The sequence below is a fragment of the Eleutherodactylus coqui genome, chromosome 4 (genome assembly GCF_035609145.1).
Source record: "Eleutherodactylus coqui strain aEleCoq1 chromosome 4, aEleCoq1.hap1, whole genome shotgun sequence".
NCBI classification, from domain to species: Eukaryota; Metazoa; Chordata; class Amphibia; order Anura; family Eleutherodactylidae; genus Eleutherodactylus; species Eleutherodactylus coqui.
Genome location: NC_089840.1, coordinates 208,721,620 through 208,743,276, shown reverse-complemented (window position 1 = coordinate 208,743,276; position 21,657 = coordinate 208,721,620). Strand labels below are relative to the sequence as shown.

Genomic DNA, 21,657 nt, shown 5'->3' with positions numbered 1-21,657 from the left:
TTTTCACAGCAAGGGACCAAATGGAAACAAAGGCTAAACAACCCTAAATATGAAGAAGGAAAGACTGATTGACCAAGGTGGAAGAGAGACCGTGTTTTGTAGAAATTGTCATATGATTCATGGCTGGTTGATGTGAGATCCGTCATACGCATGATGTTTATTTTGGAAAACCACATGATCATTGAAGCAGCACTATCTTTTTTCCACAAAGGTATGCAGGCCCTAGCTGTCCTCATAAAAAAGCAAAGTATAGAATGTTCATACACTTCCAGAGGGATCTTGCACTGGTAAAAGATAGGCCCCAAGCACATTGACCGGGCCACCACTTTATATGAAGGACTTTTTAGACCCTATTCCAGAAGGGCATAAAAACTCTGCAAAATCAGAAGATGTAAGGGAAATTTCCCTCCTTTCGCCACATCAACAATTGGGGCTCATAGAAGCATAAGCATGTGCAAACAGGTCAGTATGCTGTACCAGTGTGCAATAACTTTGTAGTTGGCCTCCTAAAACTGGGAGAAAATAGATACTTGGATCAGCAGCTGTTCCTGCATCTTTGCATATAAAGGAAAAAAACAAAAGCGAGAATGATAGACAGGGTCTGTTGAAGGGGGTCAGAACCTAGAGAGAGGAGTTCAAAAGCAATCTTTGGGCACAGGAAACAGGACCTAGGAGGTAGGAAGCAAATAAAATGAAAGTTGGAGGGCTTGCCAGGGACCCAAGGACAGAGGTTCAGAAATCGAGGCAATGGACTTGGACAAGGGCCAATCAGAGCCCCCTTCAAAATATAGAAAACTAAACTTTTAATTGCAGGCTAAGTAGATTTCCCTCTCTCTCCTTCACTCAAAATGACTGACTGTGTCTTTAACCACTTGCCTGACTCATCGTCAGGCATGCATTTCGGGGGGGAAAAAAAAATTCAAATTTGTCTCTGACGTATGGCATGCGGCACACTTAAAGGTTGGGGTTTTTTTTTTTTTTGTCCTAGTTGTGTCTGATGCATTTCTGGTTTGCATCCTGTAGTTTACATTCCTACCAGTACATTTGCATTAGTTTGCAGCTTCATTTTCGCTTTGGTTCGCTTTGGTTCGGTTTATTGGGAAAAACGTACATATGCAGGCAGTGGTATTGTGATTTTGTGCAAAAAAAAAAAGAGGATTTTTGATACCGTAAAATCTTTCTCGTCTTGTTCATTGAGGGACACAGCCAAGACCGTGAAAAAAGGGTTGACTCCTCCTGCTAGCTATATCCCCTCCTGCCGACATGATGCTAATCAGTTTGTCAGCAGTAAGAGCAACCCTGCAGGATCTGAATAACAAGAAAAATAAAGGCATAACTGTTACAATTGTAAACCCAAAACAGCACCATGTTCAACTTACCAGAACCAAGTATCCGATCGGGACGTAACTAGTAAATATCTGGGTGGGTGCTGTGTTCCCCAATGAACAAGACGAGAAAGAGATTTTACGGTTAGTACCAAAAATCTTTTCTCCCTCGTGTCATTGGGGGACACAGCCAAGACCGTGGGACGTTCTAGAGCAGTCCCTCGGGGGTGGGAGAAATATGAGCCATGCGGTCAGTATATAGCCGGCTGTAAGACTCTTTGACCGAGAGAGGCGTCCGACGAGGCAAAAGTATGCACTCGGTAGAATTTTGCAAACGTATGAAAAGATGTCCAGGTAGCCGCCTTGCAGACTTGGGAGGCTGATGCCCCATTGTGTACCGCCCATGACACTCCCACTGATCTTGCAGAGTGTGTTACCTGAAATGGTGGCGCCTTGTCCTTGGAGCAGTAAGCCTCCACCACTGCTGAACGTATCCAGCGGGATATGACCACCTTGGAGACCGCCAGACCACGTCTTGGGCCGTCAGGAATGATAAACAAGGACTCAGATCCTCGAAACTACGCTGTCTGCTCCAGGTAGATTTGTAGGGCTCGTACCAGGTCCAACCTGTGTAGAGTCCTTTCTCTGGGATGGACCGCGGAAGGGCAGAAGGATGGTAACACGATATCCTCGTTGAGATGGAAATCCGACACCACCTTGGGAAAAAAAGGAAGGGATAGGGCGTAATACTACCTTATCCTGATGAAAGACTGTGAATGGCGGTTTTGCCGATAGCCCTGCAAGCTCTGATACTCGACGTATGGAGGTAACCGCTACCAGCAGAGACACCTTCCAGGTCAACATCTGCATCGAAACCTCCCTCAGTGGCTCAAATGGTTCAGCCTGCAGCGCATCGAGCACCAGGTTCAGGTCCCAGGGCGATACCGGGGATCGATAAGGTGGTTCAACGTGTGCGACTCCCTGTAGGAAGGTGCACACTGCTGACCTAGCCGCTGAAAAAGGATGGACAATGCCAATATTTGCCCCTTGAGAGAACTCAGGCTGAGTCCCATCTCCAGCCCGTCCTGAAGGAAAGACGAGGCGAGCCAGCGAAAAATGCATAGTTGTTCACACCATAGGAGGAAGCTTCTCCATACACCTTGTAGTAGACCTTGGAGGATGATGGTTTTCTGGCCTTGATCATGGTCCGGATCACTGGTTCCGAAAAACCCCGAGCTCTCAGGACCGCAGTCTCAATAGCCATGCCGTCAAACGTAGCGTGGATAAATTGTGGATAAAGGTCCTCCCGCAGAGGAGAGGCCACGGGGCGTCTGCCAGCAGGTCGATAAGTTCTGCGTACCACGTCCGACGAGGCCAGTCCGGAGCTATGAGGATTACCAGGAGTTCTTCCCTCCTGATTCTCTTGAGAATTCTGGGAATAAGTGGAAAGGGTGGGAACACATAAGGAAACTGGAACTTTGTCCACGGAATCACCAGGGCGTCCATTGACCTGGCCACGAAGTTTGGAAGTTTGCGATTGAATCTGAATGCCATTAGATCGACATCTGGTTGTCCCCACAGCTTGCAGACCTCTTGAAAGACTTCGGGGTGCAGCTCCTACTCGCCTGGATCGACCATTTCCCTTCTGAGATAATCGGCTACCCAATTGTCTACCCACGGGATGTGGACTGCCGACAGTCCCGGGACATGTTCTTCAGCTCTCCTGCTGCGGGTTCCGCCCTGATGATTTACCTACGCGACCGCCGTCACGTTGTCCGCCTGGATCCGGACTGGATGACCCTTCAGCTCGAGAGAGGTGTTGCAACGACCGGGATATGGCCCGAAGTTCTAGGACGTTGATTGGTAGCAAGGCTTCCTGGCTAGTTCAGGTTCCCTGGGCCACCAGGTTCCGTAGGGACCCTCCCCAGCCGGAGAGGCTGGCATCTGTGGTACGTATCTGCCACTGGAAAGGCAGAAAGGAGCGGCCGAGATGGATCTGGGGAGAGTCCAGCCACCAACATAGAGTCTGTTGTGTCTCCGGCGTTATCCTGATCCTCCAATCGAGGGACGTCACTGCACTGTCCCATCGTGACAAGATAGTCCACTGCAAGGGCCGGGAGTGGAACTGAGCGAATGGGACTGCCTCGAAAGCCGATACCATTAGTCCCAGCACCCTCATGCAGTGGCTGATGGTCACTGAGCGACGTGCGCGCAAGGAGCAAACCTCTTTCTGAAGCAGGCGTTGCTTTTGTGCTGGCAGCAGTACCCGACTCAGAGCTGTGTTGAAGTGAAGCCCCAGGAACTTCATGCTCTGCGATGGTGACAGCGACGATTTCTGACGGTTGATGATCCAGCTAAAATTGGTCAGCGTGTCCATCGTGATGTGGAGACTCTCCATATAGTCCCGCCACGTCGGGCCTTTATCATAATGTCGTCCAGATATGGAATCGCGACTATTCCCCTGGAATGGAGGAGGGACATCTCTGCCGCCAGGCTCTTCGTAAAAACCCCGGGGGCCGTCGCCAGGCCGAATGGCAGCGAGGTGAATTGGAAGTGTTCGGCTTGAACTGTGAACTGAAGGAATTTCTCGTGCGCCGGCCAGATGGGGATGTGGAGGTACGCATCCTTGATATCGATTGATGACAAGAACTCGCCCGGTTCCATCGACGCGATTACTGCCCGTATTGATTCCATGCGAAAGCGACGCACCTTCACGTAGTGGTTCAACCTCTTCAAGTCCAGGACCGGCCGGACGGATCCATCCTTCTTCGAGACAAGAATAGATTTGAATAAAAACCCGTGAACTGCTGAGAAGCAGCGACCCGCACCACAACTCCTTGAGCAAGAAGCTTGTGAACCACCTGTACAAGGGCAGTGGCCTTCCTGTACCCACGCGTCCGATACCTGAGCCAGCCAAACTTTGCCGAACAGGGAAAGTCATCCCCACACCCTGATCGCAGTAGGTGGGGGCTGACCTTCATGCGGACAATTTTGTGCGAGTGGCCTTAGGAGGTTGAACCTTTGCGCGCCATTCAGGCCTAGTCTTGAATGATGGTCTTTTTGTTCCCACTCCTGGGTGTTCCCGGTGTGCGTGGACTACTCCGGCGAAAGGAACAAAATTGGAAGCTGGATCGTCGTGGAGCCGTCGGTTGTCTACGGTGGTTCTGCGGCAAGTGTGAACTCTTTCCCCCTGTGGCTTCTGAAATAATCTCGTCCAACCTGGCACCAAAGAGCCACAGGCCTACGAAGGGAATGTTAGTCAGGGATCCTTTGGAGGATTCATCCGCGTCCCAAAACTTTAACCACAAGGTTCAACTTGTGGCTACTGACACCGCAGCTGCTCGAGACATGTGTCTAGCAGCATCCAAGGAAGCTTCGCAGATGAATCTTCCCGCGTGCTCTATCTGGCATGCGATCTCCGCCAGTTCTTCCGATGCAGCACCCGCTAATATGCCTCTGCGCAGCTGTTTTGCCCAATCAGTGGAGGCCCTGCTAACCCAGGTAGAGGCGAACATTGGTCTAAGCGCTGAACCTACTGCTTCAAAAGAAGATCTAGCCAAGGAATCTATCTTCCTGTCGCGTGTATCCCGTAGGGATGAGGCATCCGCCATAGGGAGAGTAGTGTGCTTCGATAAGCGTGAAACGGGTGGATCAACCGCGGGCGACACCCATTTTTTAAACCAAGTCTTCCGGGAAGGGGTTCATGACATCCAGACGTTTAGGTTTTATAAAGCGCCTGTCCAGAAACTTCCACTCCTTGGCTAAAACCCTCCCTAAAATCTTTGTGTGGCGGGAAAGTCTTCGGGGGCCGTCTCTGCCGCCGAAAGGAAAGGCATGGTGTAGACGTGGAGGGCGTCTGTTCCGGTATCTGGAAGGTGTCCCTGACCGCCACTATCAGGCTGTCTACCATCTCGGATAGGCTGGACAGCTGCTTGTCGTCAATGTCAGGGTCCGATGGGGACTCTGAGGGCTCTGCCTCAGCGCAGCTGTTCTCTCCGGAGGAGGGCAGCGAGGCCGCTCGGGGGGAAACTGCACAGCTCGACGTTGCCAATGACCTGGATAAGTTCCGTGAGCCGAATCGTCTAATGCGCTTCCGTGGTCTAACAGGAGAGGAATCTCTCCTGACAGAGTCAGTTCCGCCAGATACATCTGGGGCAGGGATAGCTGCTCGGTCCAGTCTGTCTAAAATCGCGCTAGACGCGAGGGTAAGGTTCGATACCGCTTGCGCCAGGGAGTGGGCCCACTCTGGTTCTATAGGGAGTGGGGGCTGAATGGGCGAGTGGCCTGTATTAGGTTGTACGGGTGCCTGCCTCGGAGCGCTACAGTCAGGACAGCATGCCTCCACCTGTCCGCATAGAAATTTTGCATTACAGCAAGAGCAAGCGTAGTGCGTTGCTCTGGCTGATCCCTGTCCGGACTCTTGGGTTCTGGAGTCGAACATGGTACTGTGGTATGGCACGTTGTAACCTGCATCTGTTAGGAAAGAATGCAAAGGGGGTATAGTGCAGGGGAGCTGCCACCAGGGCAGAGCTTACCCGGTCCAGGAGGGCTGGAGAGCCGAGGCTGTGTCCACCCTTGTACAGCCTGTGGGACTACAGGTCCCAGTGTGGCGAAGATGGCCGCTCTGCAGAGAAGGAGGGGGCGGAGCGGGGCCAAGCACGGAGCCACTGAGAGCTCGGTCCCCTTGGCGCGCTGGCTGTGGATTGGCCAGGAAAGCCCGCTAGAACACGTCTACGCCTACCCTATGATGAGGGGGGCGTGACTATGTAGGCCCGGAGCCGGGGGCTAAATTTCTGAGGCCCGCGCTCCTCATCCCCCCCTTTGGCGCTGAGGCAGGAGTCCCTTTGGCAGCACCATGCCGCTTTGTTCCCCGGCGGAGTCCTAGAAACGCCGCCGTCAATGGGGAGGCAGCGCAGCAGAAGTCTGCGAGCCATGGAGACTGCGGAGAGCCAGTCGAGGACCTGGGGATGCCGCAGCAGGTTAGTGGGGTTGCGGAAGGCGCGGCCATAGGGGTAGTGGGGGGTCCCGATTCAGCTATGCCGGGGACTTAGCCGGGGAGGCCGCGGAGAGCCCGTCGGTTGCCTGGGAATGCTGCGGTAGGTTCGTGGTGGCCGCGGAAAGCGTTAGCCAGTACAGCAGGGAGAAAAAAGCATTAGGCCACAGCAATCCTTCCCCCCCCCTCTGTGAATGAATAAGGTCCCGGGGCCCGAAAAAAAAAAACGCAGGTCCCGGTTTCTGAGGGGGGCTAGCACAATGAGCAAGCAGGGCAGAGATTTGAGGGGACCCCGCATATGGATTATTACTATGCGGCGATAAGGGCAGAAGCGAGTGGGGAAAAAAGAATAAAGGCACATACTTACCTCTTGACGGAGGGAGGATGGCTCCCCAGTTCCAGCAGAGCTTCCTCCTCGCCACCGCCTTCCCTTGCTGGGAGAGGGGATGTTGGACCTCAGGTTTTCAGGGGGCTCTATGGCTGGCGGGTCACATTCAGGTTGGGGTCCTGAGTGTGCCTCCTTGTCTTCTGAGGGACCCGGCAGACAACAGAGGGTTGAGTTCTCCTCTGTTCGCCGTCCTCGGTGGGCTAACGGGGAAAGTCCTGCCTCCCTGTTATTTCGCAAAAAACAAGAGAAAAAAAATCAAGAAAAAGTATCTCTGCAGACGAGACAGTCTGCCTCCTACTACACTAAGCTAAAAACTGATTAGCCTCATGTTGGCAGGAGGGGATATAGCTAGCAGGAGAAGTTAACACTTTTTTTTGCTTAGTGTCGCCTCCTAGTGGCAGTAGCTATACCCACGGTCTTGGCTGTGTCCCCCAATGACATGAGCGAGAAAGGATAACCGAGTAGAATGAGTACAGATAGAGATTCAGATCATGAAATAGACATTTCTGATTCAGGGAGCGAGTATTCCCCCAATAATGTGATATTCCCAGTGAAATGTCAGATAGTGACAAGGAGGATTCAGTGCAGTCAGCTAGACAATGGTGTGATGTAAATTTGTCTGATCCAGCAGCACCACGCTTTCCATTCACGGAAACTCCAGCCATTCATGGTACTTATGAAAATCTTTTAGATTATTTTGAATATGTTTTGAATGAGAATGTAATCAATCTGATTACCGAAGAAACAAATAAATATGCAGAGCAGCAGGTGCTGCAAAGAGAATGTCAAGAATGAATAACTGGTATGTAATTACGCCAAATAAAATTCTTTATGTCCATTTTTTCTAAATCAAAGAATAATTTTAAAAACCCTGTGGAAATGTGGTATTGGTCTTGTGATCAGCTGATTGCAACTCATTCTTTACCCCTTTTGATGTCTTATCACAGATATGTAATTCTGAAACATTTTTTACATTTTTCTGACAAAAGTACTTATGATCCTAGTTTACCCCCTGATCCAAAACAAAATAAAATATGGCCTTTTTTCAAAAAAACCAAAAGAACTGTTTCAAAACGCAGTAAGGAAGGGATGTAACGATAGATGAGAGCCTTATGCTTTATAAAAGGTAGACTCGAGTGGATTCAGTATTTGCCTTTGAAAAGGGTCCGATTTGGGATAAAAACATTCATGTTGTGCGAGGCCAAATCTTGATACATATGGTCCACCATAATTTATACAGGCAGGGGAACAGTGCTGGATCCAGAGTCTAAAGACTTGCCAGTCTCTATGCAAGTTGTTAGGACTTTGATGAAACCTTGACTCGAGAAAGGCTATTGCCTCACAACAGATCATTTCTCTACGGCTCCAGTGTTAGCAGATTTGTTGGTGAAGCAACACACTGATACTTATGGGACTGTGAGACTAAATAGAAAGGAAATGCCACCACAAATCCTAAAAAGAAGTTGAAAAGGGTTAAACTGTTGCTTTGTGGCAAAGGAAAGTATTGGCTCCAAAATAGAAGGACAAGAAAGAGGTCACATGGTTGTCAATGGTCCACATGTCAACGATGGTGGAAGTGGAAGGATACAGAGAGGCAAAGAAAAAACCTGCAGTTGTCCATGATTACAATGATAACATGGGAGGAGTTGATAGAGTTGATCAACACTTCACTAACTATCCAGTTGCACAAAACAGGGATAAGTGATATTACAAAATATTATTATAGCTTGGATATAACACGTGATACAGAGAGGCATGGAGGCTCTAGTACCGTTTTACCATCTCTAGCTTGGATGCAAGGTGTGAAACGGACAGGCATGAAGGCTCGAGTACCATTTTGTATTGCCTTCCGCTTGGATACAAGACGTGATACAGGCGGACATGGAGGATTTAGTAGCCTGTTGTACCGCCTCTAGCTTGGATACAAGACATAATACAGGGGGCATGGAGGCTCTAGTACCCTGTTGTATCACCTCCAGCTTGGATACAAGATGTGATACTGGCGGGCATGGAGACATACAGGCTCCGTATGGTATCCTGACGCATGTAGTTCCACATTTGCTGTTACTGAGCCTCTAGATCATCCAAACTCATTGGCTGTCGAAGTTGGCGTCCTAGATGGTCCCATAAATCAATCTGGTGACCAGGCATGGAAGTGTGACATAGTTGTGACCCTTTTGTGTGTGCGGCTGAGAATTATCCTGCTGAAAAATATACAGGAGATGTCTAACTTATACCAGCTATACAGATCTAATTATATGCAGGAGATAAAAGGTCTCTGCAGCCCTATCGTTTGAAGTGCCCTGGCATCGCATCTCCCATTGATTTCAATGGGGCCAGCGGCAGCATTGTACCACTTGCTAGGTGCATGCAGTGCAATGTGAAGTTTCCCCATTGAAACTACTTCCTCGAAGTGATGCGAGACATTTTTGATACAAATTCACATATTGGTGAGCACGATATCGGGCTGTGATTCATGGCCCAATATCGCACTTACCCGTGTGAAATTAGTTTAAAGTCATCTTCATACTTGTGATAAAATCGGGCAATGCAAGAGTGAGTGAAAATGCTTCACTTTGAAACCAATGATTTTCAATAGTTTCGTTCTCATTCTCAAGCCAAATTGCAATAATTGAATGGGTACTGGTAAGGGTGTGTGTGTGTGTGTATATAGGGGGGCCGAGCTAAACTTTTGCACCTGGGCCCCTGAGCCTTTAGTTACGCCCCTGACCCAACCCATTGAAAATCAATAGATTTTATTTTCTGCATATTGTGCATGCAAATACATCCATGAGAAGTTGGGGTTAATGAATGAGGTTTGTGAAGACCCATTCACTAACACTGTACTGTGCATGTTTGCAGGCAAAATTCCACAACTTTCACATTGTGCAAAACCAGCCTAACAGACTTATCCATAAGAACAAATGATCCAGCTTTCCCCCGACATCTGTTATTATGGGGACAGCGGGCCGATTCCATTAACGTCAATGGAAGCAGTCTACGCAGAATCCGCGGAAAAATGGAGCATGCTGCGATTTTTCCTCTGCTTGTGGAAACCGCAATTGGTTTTCGCAAGTGTGGGGGAAGAATTAATTTCCCACAGCATGCTATGGGCACTATTTGCTGGGGATCCCGCCCGTTATCAGGGGCCCTCCCTCTCCAACACTTTATGGAAACTACTCAGTAATGAACTAATGGTTTTCTTATATCATTGACTTTATTGCTGGTCCCAGAATTTCGGGTTAGTCACATAAGAAGGTTCGTCTTTTGTTTTACTTTATATAATCGTTCCCTCCTCTACGTTCTACCTGTATTTGCTTTTCCAGTCTAGTACACAACCACCTTTTGTTCTACTAGTAATGGACTGCAAATATTGTCACAGATCTGTAAGAAAACAGCCAACACCGGGTCTCTGTAATAAAGATTTTCTGTATTGAATATCAACAAAAGCAAAAGATGAAAAAACATCATAGATGTTGGTTTGAAATTAGTATCGTAGAAAATTCCCACCGTCTCCCTCCTCCCCGCACAGTATATTCTCAAGAAGCTTTACAGCAAACATTCAGCTTTAGGTAAAGAGAAGCCTTGCTTAGCATTAAAACAGGCTACAAAATGTCACTCTTCAGCTGTGGAGACGCTGGGTTTATTTTGGGAATACTGTAACCACTTCATATCCTTCAGGGGGCGTCGTACGTTCCCGGGCATGCTTTTCACAGTACATCTTATCCTCCACAAAAAAGTGCCCCTTTTGTTTGAGATTTATTCCACAGTCACTGCACACGTAGCATTCAGGGTGACGAGGCTTGTCCCGGATCTTTACAAAAATTCCCCTGAAAAACACAAAAACATTGTTGCTTTTTTAAACAAGCTGAAGTATACACTTTTTTTAATTTACACAACCACTTATTTATTAACGTATGTAGATTTATACTGCTCTCCTAAAACGTAAAGGGCAAAAATACATTTTCTATCATCCCTGCACCCCTCTTCTGATTGGCCATCACACCCTGGATATCTTCTCTGTATATTGCAGTCATTTCCTTGTAGTGCAGATTACTGACTGATGCTCATCAGGCATCATCTTGATGCTGCTTTCACTTTCCTTATTGTGCGCTATCTATTCCATGATGCATCAGCACAGCATTACATGATCAGCTAGAGACTATACCATCTCTGCCTTGCAGGGAGTACAATTCCATAATCATTACCTTCTATAGTCTTGTAAATGAGCAACAGGCCATACGTTTGCAGGCAGGAGGATGAGCTGCGATCTCCTCTTTTATACCTGTGTGACAGGAGCTGCGTCATCATCAGCAACTGATAGGTGTGTCTGCTCTCCTCTGAAGAGTTTGTGCGGCAGGGTCCATCACAAGGATTATGCCGACTACAAAACTGACTAGTTCGAGAGGGATATAAAAGTAAATCTGAGCTGGTCAGAATTGAAGTCACAATGACCACCCAAAGATAAAGAGGCCGGGAGTTTCAGACAGAAAGAACTAATCAAAGCTCACTTATATATGCACACACTGAGGGGATAGCTTCATAATGAATGAAATAAAAAATTTCACCGGAATGGCGCTTCAACTCCTTTCTGACACACACCGTATATGTAAGACGCTGATTACCAGTGGGCTCAGAGGGGAATCGTGGCAGTAATTTACAGCCAAGTCCGGCCGGCACATTTGCATTACAGATGAAGAACACTGCAGATAGGCAAGCAGGGGGAATGGGCCAGGCACCGGGTCGGATTCCGCTGCGGGATCCCGCATGCAGAATCTGACATGGCTGTGTGCATTCGGCCTTACAAGCAGAGGAAATTCAAAGTTTGAAAATTGCTGCAATTTCTGTAAATGTAGATTTTTTTTAAATAAATGTAAAATGTATCAACTAAAATCCTCCACTAACAAAAAGTACAATGGGTCATGCAAGGGATTCCGAGAATTTTTTTCATAAGTAAAAGCATTCCAAAGTTATTACCACTTAAAGTGACATGTCAGATTTGAAAAATGTGGCTTGGTCAGGAAGGTCAAATCAGGCTGTAGGGGGAAGGGATAAAGCAACAGTGTGGGCAGGAGTTCAATGATTACCTGCATTTACCTTCTTCACTACTTGGAGCTAAAAAGCAACCATTAGGGCAGAGATGGTCTGAGACGCACACAGTCCCATCAGAGGGGATTGTTCCCCTCATACAGGTTGTATAATTTCATGTTCAAGAAGCTCCTCCTAGCAACTGATGCTGCATGCTGGGCTCAGTGGGGTTGGAGAATGACACAAGAAGAAAAAGGAAGGAAGAGAAAAGTTTGAACAGAGCCTTAAAAGAGGTTGTCCAGTTACAAATTTACTTTATAGGTTATAAACAATGGGTTAAAATAATAAAACAGGTACTTGCGCTTCTCAGCAATCCAGTGCTGCAACACGGTGATTCTTCCGATTGACAGTGGAAGTCAGGTGACCGCTGCCTGCCAATCAGAGGCTGTATCATCACCACTTCCCCTGGCATCAGTGCTCACATCCTGGGTGCCATGATGCCAGGAGTTTGAACAGGCAGGCAACGGTCACCTGACTTCTGCTGTCAACAAAGAACAGGAAAATCACGATCCTACATCACCAGGGCTGAGGAGGGTAAGTACCTGTTTGTCTTATTGTTTTAACCCATTTAGCTGTAACTTTAAGAAGTTAACTTGTAACCGGACCGAAGCACTCAGGTTTTTGTTTTGTTTTTTAACGGGGCAAGGTGGGGGGGAACCAGCATTATTATGTATGATGCATTTCCATTTCCCCAAAATCAGAAAAATCTGAAGTGCTTCCTTAAGGCTCTGTTCATAGGAATTGTAGACATCCCAGTGACCAGCCGATAATGGAGTAAATGCTTGTTTGCTGCTCGGATTGCATCCTTTCTGTGAAGATTAAAATAATCATTTGTCGGCAGCACTTTTTCCAATGTAAACCGACACTAGTGAACGAATGATGGTACTAAAGAGATTGTTTGGTCACATACAAATCACAAGGACTGCTGCATGTGAATGTAGCTAGCAAGTCAATCATCGCTTCTTAATATCCCCAATCTGCAATCATTATGGGCAGAAAATCTTCATCTGTTAAAAGGGCCCTTAGTCTTTCTGCATAGCCTCCAGAAAAACAACTGCCTTGCTATTCTTTAACACATCTCAAATGGGAAGATGAAACAATATTTCTGCAGCACCACCTATTGGAAGGCAGCATTCCTGCAAGTCAACGTTAGACTTTTTAAAACAAGTCTTGTAACAAATGACTAGGAAATGTAAGCCAGAATACCAGAATAACCATACACAGACAGCTGTTTCGGTTTTTTTTCCCCTCTCATTAGTGTGCAGTATGTTTCTGGCTTGGCTAGTGACAGGCCGAAACAGCTGTGTATGGTTATTAGGTCGTTGGCTTACAATTCCGAGTCACTGTTACAAGACTTGTTTCAAAAAAGTCTAAACATTGACTTACAGGATTGCTGCCTTACAATAGGTGGGGCTGCAGAGGTATTGTTCCAGCTTTCCATTTGCAGAACAGTTTTAGAGCCTCTGTAAAAGATTCTTTATCAATCATGTCCTTCTATATGAAATAGTGCTCCAGTGATCATATACAGATATAGCAATTGTTAACATGACTAGCGCATCGTGATACCGCAATTTACAGCATTGTAGCACATTGTGGTTGAGTTATCATAACGCATTAAAATGTCAAGTTAACATTTGCTAAATCCGTATATAGTGCAATGTTTAAAATTAAATGCTGTATACATAAAGAGTATTAAATAGACTACTTACACAATGCCACTTCCACAGTGATCACATAATGGCAGTTTCTGTCCACCACCCAAGGAGGCAGCCATTTTGTTGGTAGGAGCTCGGACACTACGAAAACCAGAAGGTTTCTCCCCTATATCAGTAATGGAAAAATAAATACATTCAAATTAGCCTATAAACATATAAACAAAATAGATTATTGTAACACATGAAACTTGGCTGTAGTGCCTTATAACTGAGAATTCAAGGAGTTGTAGGAGGCAGTACATGTGGCATGGTAGTAGTGACCAACTTTTAAAAATTAATACTAACGGCATAAAGATAAATTTGTATTAATTAAAACTCTTTAATTGACTTTAATAGGATCTTTTCAATTTCCATTCAGCTGCCTGGCGTTTTACCAGAAGAAAAAATGCTGTATCCATCGCTATATCTTCCATGCCAGATCTGTGACTGGAGGTTCCAGTGCAGATGTGAAGCCAGCCTAAGTCATTTACAGTTGCAAACAGATCCACTGACAAGTATATCAAGAATGGATGTGAGCTTGGTCACTACCATGTCATGTACACTGCTCTGCCTTCCCTTCATAGAGACAACATGCAGTTGACCGCAGGAATAGCGCATGTAGGGACAGAAGTGAACAGCTTTCACGTGCATGTGATAAAAGAGTTACTGTTCTGCATAACATCCTCTACCTGGATCTATAAAATGTTCACCTTCAGGACCTGCAAGTTCTGTGCCCTCAAAATCTGGCAACAGGAGAAAATTGGAAATAATTTATATTTATATACATCCCACCTGGAAACCCCTTGTGCGACTTCTACAGCTTATATGCATTATATATCCACACATTTCATCAAAATGTAAAGATACTAAAGTAAACTAGGAACATATCAAGACCAAGCAAACGGAGCATGCTGATATCTGCTTGTGTGTGATAAGTATATTGCGTGCAGAGGCATAACTTGAAGCTCCTGGGCCCCAATGTAAAACCAACCCAACTATGATGCTTTATTGATAATACTGTGCTCCCTATATGGAGAAGAGGAGCCTTATGGGCCCCTAAGGCTCCTGGGCCTGGGTATAACCGCATCCCCTATAGTTACGCCTGTGATCATGTGCATCCATCTTCATACGCTCGTATCTCCTTTTGTAATAGAATGCTTTGGATTGTAAAAGGTGGCCATACACTTTAGTTATTCCTCCTGACACCCCCCTACTTGACTTCTATTCTCCATATGGAAAGGGGAATAAGCCACTGTCTGGCAGAGTCTTCTCTCCCTCGATATCCAACATGTTGACATTCATAATTCTTGACCCTTCTTCCTTCCCCATCATCTGCCGCTAGGGGGAGAATTGGGACATTACTTGTACACATTAAAGGATCTGCAAGACTAGCTGAAAATTGGCTTGTTTGACCCACATTCAAAATAGTTTCCAACATTTCATAATAACCCTGGAAGAGATTACATGTATTTATTTTATTTTTTTTTTAAACCCCATGTAAAATCATTACTGCTGGTCACAAGCTGTACTGCGGCACTCTGATCGATCGTAACATATTAGTTCACAATCTCCATATACACTGGAGCTGGGCTGGCAAAGATCCAGTCCATAGAAGTTGTCATTTTGCTGTTGTGATTAGATGAACTGTCTTGCCACCAGAGGCCCTAAAAGTTGTTCCACCCTTGGCCAATGAAAAGGCTCTCAGAGGCTACATGTGTGCAGTGACCTCTTTCTGCTTGTGTAGAGTTTTTTTTGACCACAAGAGCAGCTCCAACTGTTTTGTTGTCCACCATCCAGAGACAGGTAGCACCATTGTTACAGGTCCCAGTGTCTGTTGTAACCATTCCCAGGCACATGGCTGAAGGACATTTGGTCTCACAACACCCATTAAATGTACTGCCTTTGGCAGTCAGCCACAGGCTTCTCCTTTTGCGGTGGTATCCTGAATGATGAATTTGGACTTCTATGGTGTGGTAGTGACGGCCGTGTTAGTGTGTGGAAAGTTTAGGGGTGAGCCCATCAATCTTGCCTTTGTTGTGGAGCAGCACATTGCCCCCACTGGTGTGATGGGCTGGTGGGCCATCACAATAGTTGGTCATCCCTAGTAGTGGTACAAGGCACAATGACAGCTCAACAACATGCTCAGGACATCCTGCAGCCACATGTGTTCCTCTCATGGCGGCTTCCAAGAGGTATTTTTCAGCAGGATAATGCTCGGCCGCACACACAAGGATGTCTCAGGAACGTCTGCACGACATTACCAGTCACCAGATTTGTCACCAATAGAATGTGTGTGGGATCATCTGGGATGACAACTTCAACAGCCTATGAGTTTCTGTGAGCTAAAGGCTCAGTTACAGCAAATGTGGAGCATTATGCCACAGGATACCATACCCAACCTGTATACCTACATGCCCGCCTGTATCACATCTTGTATTCAAACTAGAGGTATCCCCAACAGAGTACTAGAGCCTCCATGTCCACCTGTATCACATCTTGTATCTAAGCTAGGGGGTGATACAACAGCGTACTAGAGCCCCCATGCATCACATGTTGTATCCAAGCTAGAGGCGATACACCAGAGTACTAGAGCCCCCATGTATCACATCTTGTATCCAAGCTAGAGGCGGCCCAACAGCGTACTAGATCCTCCATGCCTGACCATATCACATCTTGTATCCAAGCTAGGGGTGGTACAACAGGGTAGTAGAGCCTCCATGCCCATCCGTATCACATCTTGTATCCAAGCTAGAGGCGGCCCAACAGCGTACTAGAGCCTCCATGCACGCCTATATCACATCTTGTATCTAACTTAGAGGTGGTAGTAGAGCCTCCATACCTGCCCTTTCTGACAACTCTTTCTAGGGTAGGGATTGTTTTGATAAGGAGTGTATTGGGGATTTCAAACTAGTTTAATTTATGTAATTTAGTCCTGGATAGGTTTTGTAATTAGCTTCAGAACTGCTGTGTAGGGGCTAAAAGTCTTTGCTTGGGTGATGGCTGCAGAACGAATGTATTCAAAGATGGCCAACTAAATAAATTAATTTTTATATTTACAATATTGCATAAAAAAAGATTGTTACCTTCAAAATACTTTAAAGGATTGGTCAAGATCAGAAAAACCAGGCTGTTTTTTTTTAATATTTTTTTTTGCAGAAATCGTACCAAATGTGGGTTGTGTCTGGTATTGCATCTCAGTGCCATTTACTTGAAGCACTATACCAGACGAGGCCCAAGGACATAAGTGGTACCGTTTATAGTGTTACCGAAGCAGGGGAAAATTTTTTCAAAAGAATATATACATTTCTTGATTAGCTGGCTTTAATTTGATTGCAAATGACTGACCAAATCTCTGCAAATTGCATTGCAAGTTGAGTGCAAAAAAGAAGTTGGGAGAAAAGCCTATAAGGCTACGCAGCAGTGTGTGATCTGCAGATAAATATTTCCCTGTTTCTAGCGAGAGAGGAAATAGTTCTAAATGAAAAACATTAGCAATTTACCTTATAAAATGCAGGAAAATCATTTAGCAGACAAACAATAAATAAGGGTCGTCTTTACATATTACATATCCTATGCTGGGAAAGAAGCACTCCATGCAGGGGCGTAACTAAAGGCTCAGGGGCCCTGATGCAAAAGGTGAGCGGGCCCCCCCCCCCTTGTATCTGTACCCATACCTAAACCATGCTGCACAGAGGCATAACTTGAAGCTTCTGGGCCCTAATGCAAAACCTGTAACAGTGCCCCCAACTATAATGCTTTATTCATAGTACTGGGCTCCCTATATGGAGAAGAGAGGCCTTATGGGCCCCCTAAGGCTCCTGGGCCCAGGTGCAACCGCATCCCCTGCACCCTCTATATAGTTACGCCCCTGACTGCATGATACATTATATAGAAAAAACAAGGGTGCTTATCCAACAGTCTCCATTTTCAGGTACTTCTAGATAAAGAATAGGGATTGCTACATAGTGTCTCAAAAAACAAAAAAAGTCATAAAATACTAGCAACACTCAATAGACATTTCAGAAGCAGTAGAACACATTCATATGTACACTGCACATTGTAACAAGTTCCCAACAGCTTTTCAGACACGTCTGGTACTTTATGGGGTATTCAAATATTTACTAAAACACTGAAGCATCTTTTTTTTCAGAACACAGCATTACTGCATTCCTCTGTTATTCCCCCTGAAAATGCATGAGCAAAAATGGAAAAAAAAAAGGACACCTGGATTTACCATTCCACTTGTCACTAGAGTGCATCCCTACATCTGACATAGTCCGCACCAATTGGATACATCACATGGTAACACCCGGTTGTCAATTTTCAGGAGTTATACCAGGAGCAGTACCATACAGAGCTTTCAAAAAAATGCTTCAGAACTGTTATTCTATGAGGAATATGAGTATTTACTAAAATAGACATGTCAGGAGAGCAGATTAAATTTGGAAAAAAAAAGGATTTGTAAGAAATGACGTAAATCATTAAAAAGAAATCTATTGGCTCAAACACACTGTCCAAACTGCAGGCATTATGTTATAGAGCAGGAGGAACTGAGCAGGTTGATATATAGTTTTAAGGGGAAAGTTAACTTATATTTATTCAACTAAACCTCTGCACATTCTGAGCTTAGAAGAAGTCCAATGGGCGGAGCTATCAGTCATTGACAACTCGCTCTGTATACACAGTCATTCACAGATAGCTGTCAGTCACTGATAGGACCGCCCACTGGACTGTTCAGCTCAGAATAAGCAGAGCTATAAATGAATAAAAGTCAGTGGAAGAAAAAAGAAGGGTGGTGCACCTCCCCTCCCCCCCCCCCCCCCCCCCCCCCCGGAAGAAACTGGCAGGTTTTCCCATGAAAAAATAAAATTGATATATGGGGTTAAATTTTATTTTATTTTTTTAACAGGTGCATCCTACCCAAATGACGTCTTCACTTTCAAGAACAACATATATATGATCCTGACGGTCAATAGTAAAAAACTGTGAATAGGTGTGATCGTCTTAGAGAAGCATAAGACATCTCTGTTTAATTGAAACCACCATAAGTAGACATGTTTCAGGGCTATGGCACCCCTTCCTCAGTATTTTCACACTATCAAAATGTGAAAAAAAATTTAACTGGAGGGAAGGGAGAGGGGGCATTTTATTACAGATACAAATATCAGGGTGCAATTTCACATGAAATAAGAATAGGTAGCGAGTAAAGTATTAGAAGGAAATATTACTACTGCGGCCATCATTGGGGGGTGGTGGGGGGGGGGGGGTCACCATTCCTATTGCAGCCACTATGAAGGAGACACTATTACTAAAGCAGCCAGCATGTGGGTCACTATTACTATACAGTCTTACAATTACAATTGGCCCTTTAAAGGCAACCATAAGGCTGATGTGGCTCTCCATGGGGGTTGGAGGGGAAAAAAAAAAAAAAAGAGGTTGACACCCCTGATCTAGAAGGTTCCTGCACCCCATTCAACCATGAGTTTACAAGACAAAGGTTTCCATACTGTTATTCACAAGACCTTGAGGAGCATAGGTAATTAAGTATAGCCAAGTGGCAATACGATTAGACATGGCAAAATAAATAGGCAACTATGCACGTAAAGTTGGGCACCATCATAGTGAACATAGCCAATATGACCACTGAACACTCTGGGCTGTACTGACCCTTCACTAGAGTCGAGTCATAGCTAACATTGTCAACTTATCAGGCTATACAACCTACAATTGATATTGATCTATGACTAAAGCACATACAGTTCAGAAACATTCTCTTCCTTAGGTTTTTGTCATGGTCATATAGTTCTTTATAACCCATATATCTCCGCACTGGTTCTCATTCGAATCCAAAGTCTTTCATAGTTATATCATGTCATTTTCTAGTTGCTCTGTACCTGCAAGTCTACTTGAACTTGAAAAGTTTTCGAATACAGAAGTATTTGGTCAATGTTGATCAAGTGTCTTTTTTTTTGTTTGTTTGTTTTTTTTGTTAATGCAAGCGAATAAAGAAGGGCTGCAAACAAACTTTCCTCTCGAAACAACGCCACTCTTTTCTATAGGCGGTGTCTGGAATTACAGCTCTCACACACAGCCCATAGACTAGAGTGGCAGTTTTTTGTTTAATATAAAAAACAAAAAGAACTTACCTTTTTCATCAGTTTCTAAAATTTCCTGCAATACTAAGAAGGAAGCAGATTGTCTTGGTGGTTCATTTGACTCCTGATTCTCCTGCAACATCTTGTAAACCTCAGAATCTTTGTCAATGGCTCGGACACTGGTTGGCTGAAGTTGCTCAGCACTGAATGTGATAGAAAAAAAAAAAAGACAAGTAGAAGACTTAGCATACTGTACAGCTGTTGTTTGTGCTACACTTGTTAAAGGGGTTGGAGGGGATTGTTGGGAAAAAAAAAAAAAAAAGTTTGCTTTATCTTCCTCCAAAACTATTCTACTTGTCCATGCTCTGTGCTGGTATTATAGCTCACCCCTATTCAAGTAAATGGGACGGAGATGCAATACTAGGCACAGCTTCTGGACAAGACTGGGAGAAAGCAGGCCCCTGATGAGATTAAACGCACAGACAATACTCAAAAAAAAATTTAAAAAAAAACAAAACCCACCACACATATGTAGATATATAGAACTAGAGGAAATTCAACATTGTATTCAGACAGTTTTGTTACTTACCTGTTATTTGCTGCCCATTAAAATTGCTGGGCTCATTTTTACAAGGCAGTATTGAGCTTACACTGTCCCACGTTTTTTTTTCTGCCGCAATCGTGACAAACACTAATAGACTTTACCACAACCAACCAAGAAAATATATTAAAGCAAGCATATACAGTAAGAGCCTTTTACACTGGCCAATCATTCAGATTCCCACGATCCAGAGAGAATCTAAATGATCATCGTTCACTGTAAATGCATGCCCCGACTGAATGCCAAATGAGAATTCATTCACTTATCGCTCAGTGTTCAGTTTATGCATGCAGAAAAGCTGAACGATAAAAATTTATTTAGATATGGTGGCTCAATCATTAGCACTGCTGCCTTGCAGTGATGGAGCTGCGGGGTCAAATCCAAACCAAGGGTGATGGATGGATGAATGGAGTTTTTCCCAAAGTTGATGTTGCACTTGATGAGATTTGAACCTGGGACTCCAGCTCTGCAAGAAACAGTACTAGCCCGGCAACACACTTATGAAAGTGGTGCAAAAAAAAAAAAAAGGTTTTGTAGCTATAACAACCAATCACAGCATTCTTTTCTTATACTACTGTGGTCAAATAAAAAGTTGCACTGTTATTTTAGTGTTATGGGCAACAAAGATACTCTTTCTTCGATTTCATACGTTTGTCCTACTGGTTTACTATTCCTTGGCCCACCCTGTATAGCAAACTTCATTGGAATGTGGTTTACCGATAAATATCTTAAACAGATGCACTAAGGATATAAGAAAAGTCAGGAGGCTTCTGAAAAATTCCACCAATGTCTACAAAAGTAGGCCAATGGGGCATCATGCAAAGGGACCTCCACGTTGGTTTGTCTTAAATTTTTAAAGGGTTCAAGACAGCCGATACTTTTAAATTCTAACTATTATTCCTAAATCCACTGAATAATTTTCCCGAGCATGGATCTTTAGATATTTAATGGTCTACTAATATAATAAAAAAAATATAGAGATTTCTATATATAATTTATAAACACACACAGTCTTACCAAAAGTATTTGGACACCCCTATCAGGTAGAATGGATCGAGGACACCCTTGGAGGTGTCAGCTATTTTTCGCTCAACTCCCTCAGTCTAGGAACAGAGTTTACATGTGGTATTATTGGATGTCACATTAGCGGACTATTGGCTTGTGACATTTCTGCTAAAATCCAGGTCGCCAGATGAACGGTGAGATACGTGACCCCAAGGTAGAGAGAAAGGGACATACTATAACTAAACCAAGACATGAACCAAGAAGGGGCGAACGCCAACTGGGAAGGATTGTTCACAGAGTGCACTTTTCCACTATCCAGGAGCTCACCGGGAATCTGCAAACAAGTGGAACCAAAGTCCATGTCAGCAACATACGGGAACTGCTATTCGATATACCGGTCATGCCGCTGCACACAGGCTGTCTATGATTCTTGCTTGGATGTCCAATTACTTTTGATAGGATAGTGTA

General features: G+C 45.0%; 1 protein-coding gene across 4 annotated transcripts in view; it reads right to left on the bottom strand.

Annotated features, from left to right (window-relative positions):
- Positions 1-10,115: 10,115 nt before the first annotated feature.
- PDLIM1 (PDZ and LIM domain 1) overlaps positions 10,116-21,657 on the bottom strand; it is a 55,018-nt gene continuing 43,476 nt past the window's right edge. For 2 of the 4 annotated variants that reach the window (XM_066600633.1, XM_066600635.1), the window contains 4 exons: positions 19,635-19,786; positions 14,178-14,231; positions 13,504-13,615; positions 10,116-10,536 (listed from right to left, as the gene is read on the bottom strand). In XM_066600633.1, coding sequence (XP_066456730.1) covers positions 10,350-10,536; positions 13,504-13,615; positions 14,178-14,231; positions 19,635-19,786 — 505 coding nt within the window. In that variant the 3' untranslated portion in view covers positions 10,116-10,349. The remainder of the gene's footprint in view (positions 10,537-13,503; positions 13,616-14,177; positions 14,232-19,634; positions 19,787-21,657) is intronic. The other 2 variants (XM_066600634.1, XM_066600637.1) reach the window with 1 other exon arrangement.